At 43.4% G+C, this 15,294-nt stretch overlaps 1 protein-coding gene across 7 annotated transcripts in view; it reads left to right on the forward strand.

Moving 5' to 3' along the window:
* The window catches only part of AUTS2 (activator of transcription and developmental regulator AUTS2), a 934,700-nt gene that overhangs the window by 875,889 nt on the left and 43,517 nt on the right, over nucleotides 1-15,294 (forward strand). For 5 of the 7 annotated variants that reach the window (XM_061605074.1, XM_061605072.1, XM_061605077.1 and 2 more), the window contains one exon: nucleotides 3,648-3,692. The exons of the other annotated variants lie outside the window; for them this stretch is intronic. In XM_061605074.1, the coding sequence (XP_061461058.1) occupies nucleotides 3,648-3,692 (45 nt within the window). The remainder of the gene's footprint in view (nucleotides 1-3,647; nucleotides 3,693-15,294) is intronic. 7 annotated transcript variants of the gene reach the window in all.

Genomic DNA, 15,294 nt, shown 5'->3' on the forward strand with positions numbered 1-15,294 from the left:
TAAGAGGTTCTAATTTTTAGAAAGCCCAAGTTTTTTCAAACTAGGCAAAACTTCATCTACAAGCTCTCAATACGGGTTACAGATTTTTACTCTGTTCTTCCCGCCATGGAAATATCAAGTGGAAGTTGGATCTTGTAGGAGCTAAGGGAGAAAATAGATTCTAGAAATTTTAGGAGGGCCTTTGATGGTGACCAAGCGCAATACTTGAGTGTATATAATGGTATATAATGAAAATAATTTGTTTTGCAGCAATAAGAACCAGAGTCTTCATAATTTTAAAAAATATTAATAAACATGGAAGTTTGGGGGTTTTCGAGTGCCATGGCAATTGCTGGGTTCTGTATCAGAGGTTGCAGCCTGTGTTTCATGGCTAAATTGTACACGTGCATATTTCTAGATCTCCCGATAATGAGCACAGAAACCAGGAATTGATAGAATAGCTCCTGTTATTTACAGAGGACCTGGTAGGTGGATCCCTTTTGATACAGGTTCCTTCCACACGTGCCCTTTAGCTCTGCTGAGGCATTGTTTTTTAGAAATTTGTTGGGAGTGAAATTAAAATGCAATGGGTTCTTCTTTATCATTAGAGGCCCAAGAGACCTCTGTGGCTAGGAGTGCCTCATGCGCTTCCTAACTGTTCGAGCGGTACGATAATGGAACCAATGACCTAGGGAGGCGGTGGGCTCTCCAATACTGTGGGCCTTCAAGAAGCAGCTGGACAGGCACCTGTTGAGGATGCTTTATGCTGGATTCCTGCACTGAGCAGGGGGTTGGACTTGATAGCCTTATAGGCCCCTTCCAACTCTACTATACTTTGGCCATCATCTAGTTTGCTTGCTATGGCCACACATGGATTGGGATCGCTCGGCCACTGTAGTGATGCACTGGTACCCTCGAGACTGGATTATTCATTTATTTCCTTTCAAACATTCAGATATCACTTGATCATTTGCATTTCTAAGCAGTACCCATAAAAACAAGCCGTACATAAAATAAACAGTAAAACCATCAAAAAAAAAGGAAACACTACCTTAAAATACCTGCTGGAACAAGAAAAATGTAGCCATGTGCCTGAAGTTCTGCAAGGAGGGTGCCTGTCTCATCGCGTTGGGAGGGAGTTCCACAGGCTTGGGCTCACAACACTGAAAGCACAGCTTCTAGTTCTTACAAGCCATGCAACTGAGCCGTGGGGAAGCATCACTAGAAACTCCCCCAAAGATCTCAGTGATCAGGCTGGGATGTAAGGGATCAGGTGGTCCTTAAGATAATCCTCAGCCCAAGTTGTTAAGGGCCTTGTAAACTAATGCAAGAACCTGGCCCAGTAACGTACGGGCGGCCAGTGAAACTTTTAAGCATTGGAGCTATTGCTGGCAGTAGTCTTCATCAAGAGTCTAGCCACAGCATTTTGCACCAGGTGGAGCTTCCAGACTAGGCACAAGAGTAGCCCAGTGTAGAGCAGATTGCAATAATCAAGTCTTGGGGACTGCTGCAATGTGCCCAGTGTGGGACTGCTCTTGAGCCTTGTTCGGGAGCTCTAGCTGGTGCAGAAGGCAGCGGTGAGACTGCTGATGGGGGCAGACAACTGATAGCATGCGCCCCTTCTGCTAAAACACCTGCACTGGCTTCCCATGTGCTACCAGGCCAGGTTCAAGGTGCTTGTGTTGATTTGCAAAGCTCAGAACAACTTGGGCCCAGGATACGTCGAGAACTGCCTGAGCCCTTACATCCCAGCTCGATCACTGAGATCATCCAGAGTTGTCCCCATGTTACAGAGGCCCAACTGGCCTCAGGTACAAGTCAGACATTTGGTACCACCAGTCGCACACTGTGGAACCTACTCTAGCAGAGATTCTTCCTCGCTTTTGACTTTCAGGTGTCTTGTGAAGACTTGTTTTTATTCCAACAGGACTTCGCAACTGTTTAATTTTTATTTTTTATTAACCAGTCACCTTTAGAATTATCTGTATTTTTTATTTTTAAACATTGCACACTGCCCTGTATGATATGTAGTATAGAAATACTTTTATAAATGCATAAAACTAGGAATATCTTATCCAGCAATACCATTCTCCCATGGCCAAAACCCTTCTGACACAGAGGTAGGTCCAATTCAGCAAACATCCTTTCCAGTGTTAATTTAAAATAATTAGTAATTTATAGCTTCCTGTTCAGCACAGCTTAGTGATGAATTGCCCCTTACTCATCAACTGCCGTTCCTTGAGGGTGGACGTGCACTTGCAATTAGTGGCTTCCTTTCTCATGGGTGGGAGTGCACTTGCAACTGGTGACTTCCTTTTAGTTTTAGAACAAAACAACTATTTCATTACTTAAAAATGAAAAATAACAAACAAAACCATTAATTAAGGTGACAAAAATGCAGTTAAGTGCAGCTCATCGGTAATCAGTGGTGCCCTCCATATGTTGTTGGACTAGAGCTCCCATTAGCCCCAGCTACCATGATCAAAGGCCAGGGATTATTGGAGTTGTAGTCCGACAACATCTGGAGAGCAACATGTTGGCCACTTCTGCTCTAACAGCACTGAAAAGGAAACAATGAACAGCCAGAAACTGCAACACAGGAAGCTTTTGGTTAAAGGCACAGTAAATCCAAATAGCCTTACCTATTCCACTTTGCTAATCCACACTGGACAGGCTCATGGTGCAATTACATTTTATTGCCAAAATGAAATCCCAGAAATCAGGCCGGGGACAGGGGGAGGGCAAGAGAAGGCAACAAAGAATACACTGAAACACATCAATTTGATAGGGATATCTGTATTCTCCCTAAAAGGTGAGTGAACAAATGGTGGCAGTTGTAGAAAAAACAAGGACTAGTGTGGAAGTAACCTCAGTCCACTGGTATCACATCTTTGTTAACCTCAATAAAATCTGAGGTGCCAGGGGGGTAAATGTGTGGGTCTCAATACCCCAGCCCTTGTTTCCTCTAATAGCAAACTCAGGTGGTGAGAGTTGGCAGAAATGGATCCCATAATGGCTCACCGAGAAAGGGAAGTGTCAGCATGATCAGGGGAACTGCAAACTTTGCAGAAACACACATTTTAAAAAAAAAAACCCGAAGGGTTAAGAGTGCAGCCAAATGAGTGACAGTTGGGAAAGAAAAATAGAAATGGAAAATTTTAAATTGTTTTAAATTTTTAAATTGTGTTTTAAATTGTTTTTAAAATATGTGTTTTTAAATTTATATATTTGTTTTAATGTTTTTAGTTACTGTAAACTGCCCAGAGAGCTTCGGCTATGGGGCGGTATCTAAGTGCAATAAATAAATAAAACGGGAGAAGGGATGGGGGGTTGGGTGGAGAGAACGCCTGCTGGTCAGGAACTGTTCTATTCAGAGAGGGGGATATATTGGAGCATTGTGTTGCTAGTCCCACTTTATTTCATTTGTACCTGAACTTTTTGCTGTCCAAATTGCTCCTAATGTCTTCCTGGTCTGACAACTGTCGCTTGCTCTCTCTCATCTCTCAACACCTGCCATTTAATTTCCCACCCACCCCTTTTTTTTGCTTCTCTGCGCTGATTGCCAGATCCGTCATAGGCAGATTCCCAACCTATCTACCCTTCAAAAGAATGCATGCATCCCCTTAAAAAGACAACATAATGAGTTTGTGTTTTGATCCTTTTTACAGTTTGACAAATACCCTACAAAAGTTGACCCTTTCTACCGACACAGTGTGAGTTCTTATTGCATTAAAATGTTTTAATTGCATTCCCCCCCCTTCATTATTGGGTTGAGATCACCACTCAATCAGTGGCAGAACATCCCATTTTGTGTTTCACTCCTCCTGTCCATCACTATAAAATATCCATCATCAATATTGTCAGTTGCTTTAGCTTTTGACCTTGTGAAAGCTGTAGCATCTCCTAAAAAAATCAAGCTCTAAAGCCATGCCTAAATCTAGCTTTTTATTCTGGGCTTGAAAACCCCAGAGGGGCCCATTGTCTCTCCTACTGTTGCTGCCTTCTGTTTATTGCAGTGGAGCAAGCGGATCTGTGTGATTTCTTCTGATATGGTAATGGAGATATGAAGACCTGGGTGGATGAGGTATAGGGATGGGGGCGAAATTCAGTTTTGTTGGCATTTTAATGAGAAACTGCCTAATTTGCACTTCTCGGACCAGTACATCGACCAAAATACAACAATCCTTTGACGTTTGCACTCTTATGAATTCTGCGATGCAGTTCTCCAACCAAATAATACGTGCAAAAATGGGGGCGTAGGGGAAATGTGCATGAAAAGGCATATATTTGTGAAAATAACATACGAAAATGCATTACATTAGAGGACGTTGCTTGCAAAACAAAGGATATTAGCAATGTGTTTATTAGAAATTTGCCCTAAAATGCTGATGAATTTTAAAGAGGATTTTAAAACTGAAAATGATGCAAATAGCTGTGGAAATGTGGAGAACTGAATTTAAGATTGTAAAAATGAGAAACTGAAATGAACTGAAATTGACAGATTCGTCCATTCCTACTGAGACAGACAGTTCCAAAAGGGAGTTGTGGTGCCTGAACCCAATAGCCCCAAGAAGCAGTCCTAGGGGAGAACCTTTTGCCATGAAAGTAATACTTTGGGGTGCTCACAATGTACCACATTTAATCACACCACCTCTTGATACACACGTACCTTGGAAGTTATGAAAAAGGGACCATCTGCACTATACATTTAAAGCACTTTGGATTCCACTTGAAACAGTTATGGCTTCCCCCAAAGAATCCTGGGAAATGTACTGAGAGTTATTAGGAGACTCCTGTACCCCTCACAGAGTTACTGTTCCCAGCATTCCCCCGGAAGAGGGACTGATTGTTAAACCACTCTGGGAATTTTGTAGCCCTGTGAGGGGAATAGGCATCTCCAAATTGCTGTCATTGTCCTTTACAGTTCCCGGTATTCTTTGGGGGAAGTTATGACTGTTTAAAGTGGTGTCATAGTGCTGCAAATGTGAGGTGCAAACGTGGTCTTGTTCCTGCCACTTAAAGGAAAAGGACACCTCTGTGCCCAGAGGGCTAATTTTATTTTATTTTATCTATTGCTACACAGGTGGGCACACGCAAGATCCCTGTGCAGATGTGTAGAGGCGTGGGTGCCCAGGTTTGTGTCAAAGGACCCTTAAGGAATGATCCACATGGTTATTCCCCTCCTCCCCCAAAACATAAGAAACCACAGAAGAAATCTAAATGAGGTCATTTGTGTCTCTTTTTCATTGCTTTTGGATTTCAGACTTTTTTTGGTCCCATTTCAGTGGTTAACAGAGGTTAAAAGCTACAAGATTAAAGCACTGAAAATCTGAAGCATCATGTTAATCAAAAATGCATGATTTACTGATGGATTTCACGTAATGGTCCAGGTCAAAAGGTATCGCGGTCTAAATTTGTAGGCAAAGTAGAATGGCTTCTTTTTTCTTTTCTTTAACACATTTGTCAAGGATTTTACCTTTGGTTAGGAATGTGCTTAACACAAAAATGTTGGTATTGTGGTTAGAGGACTGACACAACATCAGTATCTCTTGGCTTTCTGTATTAATGTCTGTTTAGAGATGGCTACTTCACCCTTCTACACCATATGCATAACTTAGAGCTCTTTATAATCATTAAAATCATGATGTCAGACAACAGTATCAAATAGAACAGGTGTGAAGAAACCTTTAGCCCTGCTGATGTTGCTGAACTGGAACTCCCATTATCCTTGACCATTGGCTGTGCTTCCTGATGGAGGTTGTAGATCAGCAACATCTAGAACAGCCTTTCCCAACCAGTGTGCCTCCAGATGTTGTTGGACCACAACTCCCATCAGCCTCAGCCAGCATTGCCAATGGTCAGGAAAGATGGGAACTGTGGTCCAACAACATCTAGAGGCACACTGGTTGTAAAAGACTGATCTAGAGGCTCAAAGATTGAAATAAAATGCATCAGGAGTAGAGGAAGGCATAGGAATGGTGGCCCCATGTCTGTAGAGTCTTTGCCCACCGAGACTGGCCCCCTTAATTCAAGGTTTTTGAAACCTATTCCAGCCTGCTTTTTAAAGAAAAGGTTTTATGATGATTTTCCATCTTTAGGTAGACTGTAGTATGTTTTTGTCTGCTGTCAGTTTGTTGTGTTTGTTTAAATAGAGATGGGAGAGACTTTGGTTCAGTTTGAATTTTAATGTGAACTTACCTAATTCACATGCATGAGGACTTTTTAAAAAAATCACAAACTGAATTTAAGAATGGAACAATGAGAAATGGAGAGAAACCAAATTTGATTGATACACCCATCCATTGTTTTAAATAGCTGGTTTTATTTTATCTATCGTTATTATTGTTTTGTATTTTATAAATGAGGTCACTTACTGGCTCTTGTTGCGGATGTTTACCCCGCAGTGTGACATGTGACGGGAACTTTAAGAGACCAATATGGCCACTGTCAGGGGAAGCAGTGTTGTAGACAGGGATGGAGAAATCCGTCCATTTCAGTTCTGCACATTTCTCTTTTTTCCAATCAGTTCTACACATTCCCGCAACAATTTGAAAATTCCTCACCATTTTGATGTGAATTTCTTCTAATAAACATATTTTTGTAGGCAGTTCTGACGAGCAGTCACATTTTTGCAAGCAATTTCCCCTGATATAATGCATCCTTGTGTGATACTTTCACAAATATGTGCATTTTTATGCACACTTTGCCCTAGCATATACCTTTTTATGGACATAACTTGGCTGGAGAACTGCATTGCAAAATTCAAAGAAGTGTGAACTTCAAAGGATGGTTGTGCTTTGGTTTGTGTATTTTTCCAAAGGAGTGACTTCATAAGTTCACCTTTAAATGTGAACTGAATCAAATTTCTCCCCCATTCCTCGTTTTAGGTAACAAGTCACTGAATTGCTGTAGGTGCCAGGAATTCTGTGCAGGCAGACGAGTGAGCAGAGGGACGAGAGACAGATCCCTCCTCCATCACCAGATTGCTTATTAAAGCATTATTTATTAGCATCCTAAGGGGAGGGACTTCTCAGCAGCTGCCGTGGAAACACAGGATGCTAATTCTTTTTGCTTTATTTTGAAGACTAGCCATTTATTTATTAAATTGGTTAAGTTGCTTTTCTAACACAAATACGTGCACTCAGAGTGACTTACAGTTGATCACGACAAGTAAAAGATATATATTAAAAAGTAAGTTTTCTGGGCTTATTGACAAGCCTGTGTTAAAGACCTTTCCGTGATGGCAGTGGTGCTTCAAAGTGAGGGAGGGTGCCTCAGTGGGTAGAGCATTTGGTTTGCCCGCAGAAGGTCCCAGGTTCAATCTCTGGCATCTCCAGGTAGGGCTGAGAAAAATGTCCTGCCTGAAACCCTGGAGAGCCACTGCCAGTCAGTGCAGGCAGTACTAAGCTAGATGGCCTGATTCAGTACCGGTTGGCTTTATACGTTGCTATTTTGTACTTCCCTATGTTGCTGACAGCTGATGGTCTTCTACAGCAGGCAGAGCTTGGCAAAGTTACTTTTTTGAACTACAACTTCCATCAGCCCAATCCAGTGGCCATGCTGGCTGGGGCTGATAGGAGTTGTAGTTCAAAAAAAGTAACTTTGCCAAGCTCTGAGCAGCAGTAGTTACAGCAGGTGTGGGGGGACCTTTGGCTGTCCAGATGTTGCTGAACGATGACTCCCATCATCTTTGGTCATTGGCCATGCTGGCTGGAGCTGATGGGAGTTGGGCTTCAGCGACATCTCCAAGCTTCCCCGCCGCTGAGATATAGGAAGTGGAGGGCTCGACAACAACCGGATCATGCCACAAATAATAATAATAATAATAATAATAATAATAATAATAAACTTTAATTTATAGGCCGCCTATCTAGCCAATGGCCACTCTAGGCGGCGTACAATAAAAAGTAATAAAATACAACGACAATATAGCCACTACAGTACAGTAAGAATTACAGTATTTAGTAGATTGTTCGTATTACAGTTCCAGAACTAATTCATCTTGGAAGTCTCAAGGATCGTAAAGGCCTGATGAAAAAGCCACGTCTTCAGGCCGCGGCGAGATATGTCTAGGGAAGGGGCATGTCGAAGATCTATTGGGAGGGAGTTCCAAATCGTGGGGGCCGCCACAGAAAAAGCCCTCTCCCGAGTCCTCACCAACCTAACCTGACATCACATCCTTAGCAGCAATAGTTACAGGAAGCAGAGGGCTTGTCAACAACAGGATGGCATCACGAACACTGGGAGCCCTCAGTAGGTTCAGGATGAAATGCCAAAGAGGGGAGAGTCATAGCCCCCCAAGCCAAAGCCTTTAAAACACTTGGAACCCCAAGGCCCAGGGTCGTTCGCTTGGGTTGCATTGAGTTTGCACAAAGGAAGGGCTTCCATTTCTAGATGCAGAGGTGCTCAGTCCCTCCTCTTCCTTTGCTGTATGAAAAGGTCTTGCAGGGGAGGCTGCTATAAATCTGCTTAGTTAGTACCTAGCAGTTGTTCTACTCAGCTTCTAGTTCTGATGGCTCCTCTGCGGATAAGGCGTCTTCAAGCCTGATTGTTTGGGGCAGTAATGGAGGGGTAGTGAATATGTGTGCATGTTGTATATACCCATGTGAGTATATAAGTGTTGTGCACTGTACTGTATGTGCATATGAACATGTGTGCTGTAGGTATGGGGCCATGCCCACCGTTGGCATGTGGGAACACAACCCTCCAGCCCTAACTGGTCAGCTCCCCTGCCTGGTCAGAAGCCTGCTCCCTGGATGTCAAGCCCCAGCAGGAGGATTCCTCATCAGAGCACGATCTGGAGCCCCCTCTGCTTAGCGAAGCCAGGGACCCGACTAGATCTGGGGGCGAGGAGGAGCCGGGACTCTCATACTAGGCTGCCCATGTCCGTTCAGTGGGAACAGACCCTGAGCCCATGTGAGCAACATTACCTTAAGTGGCAAATGGAAATCTACCCCATAAGGAGAACTGCCAGACATCAAGGAAAGACCCTCCTGGAGTCAAGGTCCTCCTCATGAGGAGACCCCTATTTGACAACAGCTGATGGATTTCAACTGGACCCTGGGAGTGGTTTCAGCAGCTCCAGCTCAATAGCCTCAGTGTCAGGCTGGAAAAGTTGCTGAAACAATGCCTTTCTGCCGTGGACCTGATTCTCAACCTCAGCTTGTCTGGAATTGGACCTTGGACTGCCCCACAACTTGCCCCTCGCTGGAGTCATTGCTTGAACCACTGTTTCCCTGGGATTGGACCTCGGACTGGCCTCAGATGTCATTGCTTTTTTTGTGCACAGTATCTCTGTTATCTGGAAGTTCCTCTGCAACCTGAGATCCAGCTTAGAGAAGACCCCTGATGCACTGATAGCTCTCCAGTTTTGTTGGCAAGGTGGGAATCCAAGGCAACAAACAGCGGCTGTGGGAACAGAACCCCCCCCCAAAGTTCCTTGCCCCTTCCCACTTGCAGTGAAATTGCCACATCCCTTCATCTTTTTTGAACTGGTATGTCGTACAGGAAATTAAACATTATAGATGCTGGAGTCTTTTAACGTGCTCATTTTAGGCATTTAAAAAGTGATTGCAGCCCAAGACTCCTGCCTGCCTAATGGGTTCTTGAAAGCTGTCTGATTCAATATCGGATAATCTTGGAAACATTTTCTGCACCATTGGAAGTTCACACTGAAATGAAATAGAATTAAAAAATGGCAATGATCTATGAAAGGAGTGGGGGGAGAGACTGCGCCTGGTGGCGGTGTGGAAAAAGCCTTAAAAGGATTGCACTTTTCTTAATGAAGTTAATGGCAAAAAAGTCCTTCAGGATTCTCGAGTACAGGGCATGAAACAATACAACAAAACCACCTTTTTTAGAGATATTTGGTTCATGTAGGCATGGTGCTCCTACAAAGGTACATGCCCTGCCTCGACCCTCCCTAGGAGCCAGTGGGATACCATCGCAAGAGAATCGGATGGAGATCTTGTATACCTGGGGCCTCCCCACCTGACCCACAGCATCTCCTCACCCTGCCTCTCACCTGCTGCAATTGGGCATGAAACAAGCCTTCTAATGGCAGAACACTTTTTTTCCAGCCTGTTGCAGGGGGTGGAGTGATCTTTCTGGAGAGAGCAGCTGGGAAGCAGAATGTTTCCCCTCCCTCCTTGGTTAATCTCAAGGAAGGTCACCTCCTGCCCTTCCATCAATCAGGCTAAAAAAACAGTCTAACACACTTTTTTCCAAGCCTTAGTATGGGTGTGGGGAGTTGGGGTGGGGGTGTTCTGTAGGGGTGGTGTACTCTGACCACACCCACTTTTGTCTTGGCCACACCCACTAGTGGCATGCATCCCTCACTGCTGTTGTCAAGAGCAAATCATAAACAAAGTTCAGCATACAATCCACCGTTCATACACCCTAAAACCATCAAATTCAAACCCCTGTATGGGAGCTTGAGTTTGCAGCACAAGGATCGCATGTATGATAAGTTTCAGCAATCTCATTTCCTAGCATTAAGTGATGACTAAATTTACATCCATTTGCATACCAAAATAGTTCAAAAGGGCAAAATAATGTACTTATTAAATAATGTTCACAGCGAAGAGACACCATGGGTTGCATCAGTCTGATTCAGGGAAGCTCCTTTTAAATTAATGGGCATAAATAACTGCTCCATTAATTTCAGTGGTCTATTCTGAGTAAGACTAACATTAGATACAAGCCTATCATTGTCTGAGCAAAGTGCAAACCCTAACTGAAGAAGCCTTTTACATCCCTTTCTGTTAAGGAGAATCAATGGAACAGGCTGGCTGGGTAGAGTTACTTCCATACCTAGGATCTTTTTAGTATCTGGTAGGAATGGGAAACCTGTGGCCCTCCAGATGGGCAACTTCCATCAGCCCCAGCCAGCATGGCCAATTATTAGAGTGATGAGAGTTGTTGCCATCCAGCAACACCTTGAGGGCTATGGTTTCTCATCTCTGGCCTAAGTGTTTGTAAAGTCACTTAACTCAGACAGAGTTCAGAGAGAAAAGATGTTGACAACAGTTCACTGAGCAAACTGAACAAAGCAGTGTACAATTTGAGGAGAAATGAACGGAGAGGTTTTGTCTTTCTTAGTTCAGGCCTTTTTACATAGGAGGGAGATGTTCAACCAAACATACAGAGGAAAAACTCCCTCAGAATTACAAGACAAACCAGAGGACCTGTACTTCCTCACTGAAGATCATGCCACTATGCCTGGTTGCTAAGCCACACCTCCACCACCCCCAGCTAGTTGATTTTAACAGAATTAACCCTTAAGTTGCAAACAGAATGATCCCTACTGTTGCACTTCCAACACTAAGGAGATATTCCTGCATGCAGTCCTGGGGGCAACTGCACACAGAACTTGTGTGTTCCAGCCTATCAATCCAGCTATTTGTGCTTTAGAAATGCTTTACCTTTTCTCTGTGTAACTTGGGTTCTCCATTACTGCAAAAGGTTTTTAACCCCCTTTTCCCCTATTCATTTGGTAGATGGTGAAAAGATTATTTGGGAGACGAGGGGCAGCTGATAGAGGGTGACACATCTCTTTGCAGATTCAGTGTGACGAGCTGTAACACTATCCCTCATATCCAGTGTTGCTAACCCTGGACAAGGGATCTTATTGGATCCCGATGGAGCAATTAAAGACATCAAAACTAGATGCTAATGTAGTTTATTAAAAGATAAGGCTCATAGCAAGGACAGCCTTCCTCATTGTTGGGGCACAAGTAACAGCCTAGCCAGTCTCCATGGGTTGGATGCAGGGATGTAGTCATCCAGGGCCTTGGGGAGGTCTTAACTCCTTATTTTGGGGGGAGCAGGGTCCGAGCAAGATCCCAATGTCTCCAGCATCCTACAAGCCAATCAGTGTGAAAGGGGAGTGTGCTACCACTGAGAAAGACTCTTCTAACTTGCTCCCTTGCCCTTTCCTGCTGATTGGAGCCATTCAGAGTGAAAGGAGGTGAGTCGGCCACTGAGCAGACTCTTTTCAGTAGCTAACACTCCCCTTTCATGCTGATTGGCTCCTAGGGACATCAGTTGTTGTGGGAAAAGTCATTAACAAGGATCGCATTCTTGCTCAGCAGCAAAAAGGGATAGAGAGGGCACGGCTATGACTAACATAAAGGGACCCTGCACTTCTGGATTTGCCACTACACTGCTGGTCAGTTAGCAGGCCTCCATGTGCCTTGCAAGTCCTGCCTGATGTTGTTATGGACAAGCTTTTATCATGGGGGCCTGTATGGCTCATGAGCCCCATGCAGCTGAGATGGCAATTTTACATCACAGAAAGACACTCCCAAATTGTTTACTATAACCTCGTACTCGTACTGTCCTAATCAAAACATACTGAATCAGCTAAGAAGCCGCTGGAATTGGTAGCTGGCTGGTGAGTTTCCTCAACCCTAAGCAACAGGTGCAGAGCAGGAGACCATGAGCTCTCCCCATGTGAAAGAGTCAGATGGTCTACACCAAGGGGAATATTTCCACTTTGCCCCATAGTCTCACGTTCTCACATTGCTGTGCATATGATGATAAGGCCTCCTGCTACCTGGCACAGCTTTCCATGGCCGAATGCTAAGCCTGGGCTGGGCTGGGAACTGCAGAAAAGCTGATTTAGCTCCTGAAGGAAGGTATTACTAGCTCTGGTTAGCAATATAGGCCTCATGAAATGGCCTGCACATCACAGCACAGGGCTGGGCTTTGAACTGCAGAAAAGCTGATTTGGCTCCTGAAGGAAGGCATTCTACTTACTAGCTCTGGTTTTCAATATAGGCCCCATAAAATGGCCTCTGATATGCATGGATTCAAGATCCTAAGTGTACCAAACCAGGTATGCTATAGGGCACATTGCATATGTTACTTATATGGCAATACAGCTAGTTAGACAGTATTTCACAGAGTAATAAACATTATAGGCAGGTCTTGGCCAGTTATGGATTCGGGTCCAAAAAAGATCCCTAATCATGAGGAACAAGAGTGGTGTACACACCTAAACCTCCTCCAAGAATAGTGGTCTTCTGGATTTATGGCATTACACAATCTAGTGGGTATGCCCTGCTAATGATCTAAAAGTACTGCATACTTCTCATTCCATACATATATGATTCCTTAAAATTCTAAACTCCTAATACCATTTTGATGGCGGGGGGGGGAGGTAGAGAATTCTGGAGCTCATAAGAGATTTTCCCCGCTGCCCTCTTTTAAGTAGTAATTTTTGATCAACCTCATTTCAAAACTGCATAGCAGAATTTAATTCTTTGGGTGGGTTTTTTGTTTTTTTTGTCCTTTCAAATGAGCAGGGGAAGGCTTTATTGGCTGTTTGATTCCTCCGAATCTGCTAAGCAGTTATGCCTTGTCGGGCACGTGGAGGAAAGCCATAGCTCAGTGGTCAAGCACATGCTTGCAGCGCTTGGGTTCAGTCCCCGACATCTCCAGATAGGGCTTGGGAGAGACTCCAGTGTAAGATCCTGGATACAAATGAGCACATAAAACATGCAGAAATAAATAGTGGGAAATAAGGTCTATGGCTAATAGCCAAAGGAATGCACAATAATGACCAATTTCTAATGTACCTGCAGTTTGCTCCCACAAATTGTGATGTCAACTACTTGTGGTGCTGACAAGATGAACATGCGCTCCCAATGACAACACAGTAAGGAATTACAAAGGTATTCTAATACAGAAGGATAAAATGCACCACATATCTTGCCACATAATTTGCCAGACTTAAAACACAATACTTAAAAATATAAAAAATATAAAACTTTTAATAAAAGTTTTTATTAACATGAAAGAATATACCAATTCATATTAAAAATGTACTTAAAATTTTAAACAGGCACCAAGTGCATGTACATCAGCGCAGCAAGCAGTTGATATCACAATTTGTGGGATCAAATTGCATGTACATTAGAAATTGGTCATTATTGTGCATTCCTTTGGCAGTCAGCCATAGATTATATTTCCCACTATTTATTTCTGATATTTTTCGGAATAAATCATGTTTTATTAGACCTTGACTTTATGTGCTCATTTGTTTTTGGTTATTGGTCAAGGAATAGGTTCTCCACGGTAAGATCCTCAAGAACCACTGAGCTAGACAGACAGGGTATAACCAGAAAAGGACAACCAAAATGATCAAGGTGATGGAGCAATTCCCCTATGAGGAAAGGTGGCAGCATCTGGGGCTTTTTAGCTTTGAGAAAAGGCTAGTTTAAAAAATGACATGGTAGAAGAGTATCACATTATGCATGGCATGGAGAAAGCGGACAGAAAAAACCCTCTTTCCACTCTCTCACAATATAATTTGTGGACCTCCAAAGAAGCTGAATGTTGGAAGATTCAGGACAGACAAAAGAAAGTTCTTCACACAACACATATTTAAATTACCGAATGTGCGCCCACGAGAAGCAGAGATGGCCACCAACGTGGACTGCTTTAAAAAGCGGATTAGACAAATTCGTGGAGGATCAAGCCATCAATGGCTGGCTATGAACCCTGATGGCTGTTCTGCCTCCACTGTTGGAAGCAGCATGCCACTGAATACCAGTTGATGGGAATCAGACCAGGGGAGGAGAGAGTACCGTTGCACTTGGGTCCTGCTTGCATGTTTCCCAGAGACATCTGGTTGGCCGTGGTGAGAGCAGGACGTGAGACTAGACGGGGCTGCTGGCCTGATCCAGCAAGCTCTTGTGTTCTTACGACACCTTTGTTTGTTACTCTTGTTTATCTGCTACAGCTAATGCAATTGACAATAAGATCATGTTTCTGTGCCAGTTTTCTCACTGCATCCATTCTTTTTCTCAGCCATCATTATATAATGCTCCATTCGGAGATAACCCTCGTCTCCTTTGTTCTTGAATAAGCAGCTCTTTCCACACAAATTTGTTCACCCTGTCAACATATGTTTTATGAATGTTCAGCGTACCGTTCTTCGTTGTTGTTGTCAAATGTCTCATCCTTTTCATAGCACCTCCTCCTTTTGCAAGTACCCAACGTGATGATAAGCATTGGTGGTCCATCATTGATTTGACACAATTGAATCGTTGAATGATTAACAGCAGCCATCATGCAAGCGGCATAATTCATCAACTTCCCCACCCCCTCTTTGCTTTGCACACAACGAGCAAAGTCAAGGAAGCTCTTAGAGGCAAAACAGTGTTCCTTCAGAAAATGGAAGTCTTGTCCGAATGAAGAAAATAAAAAGGAATACAAATTCTGGCAAAAGAAATGCAAGAAGACAATAAGGGATGCTAAAAAAGAATTTGAGGAGCACATTGCTAAGAACATAAAAACCAACAACAAAAA

The sequence above is a fragment of the Rhineura floridana genome, chromosome 21 (genome assembly GCF_030035675.1).
Source record: "Rhineura floridana isolate rRhiFlo1 chromosome 21, rRhiFlo1.hap2, whole genome shotgun sequence".
Taxonomy (NCBI): domain Eukaryota; kingdom Metazoa; phylum Chordata; class Lepidosauria; order Squamata; family Rhineuridae; genus Rhineura; species Rhineura floridana.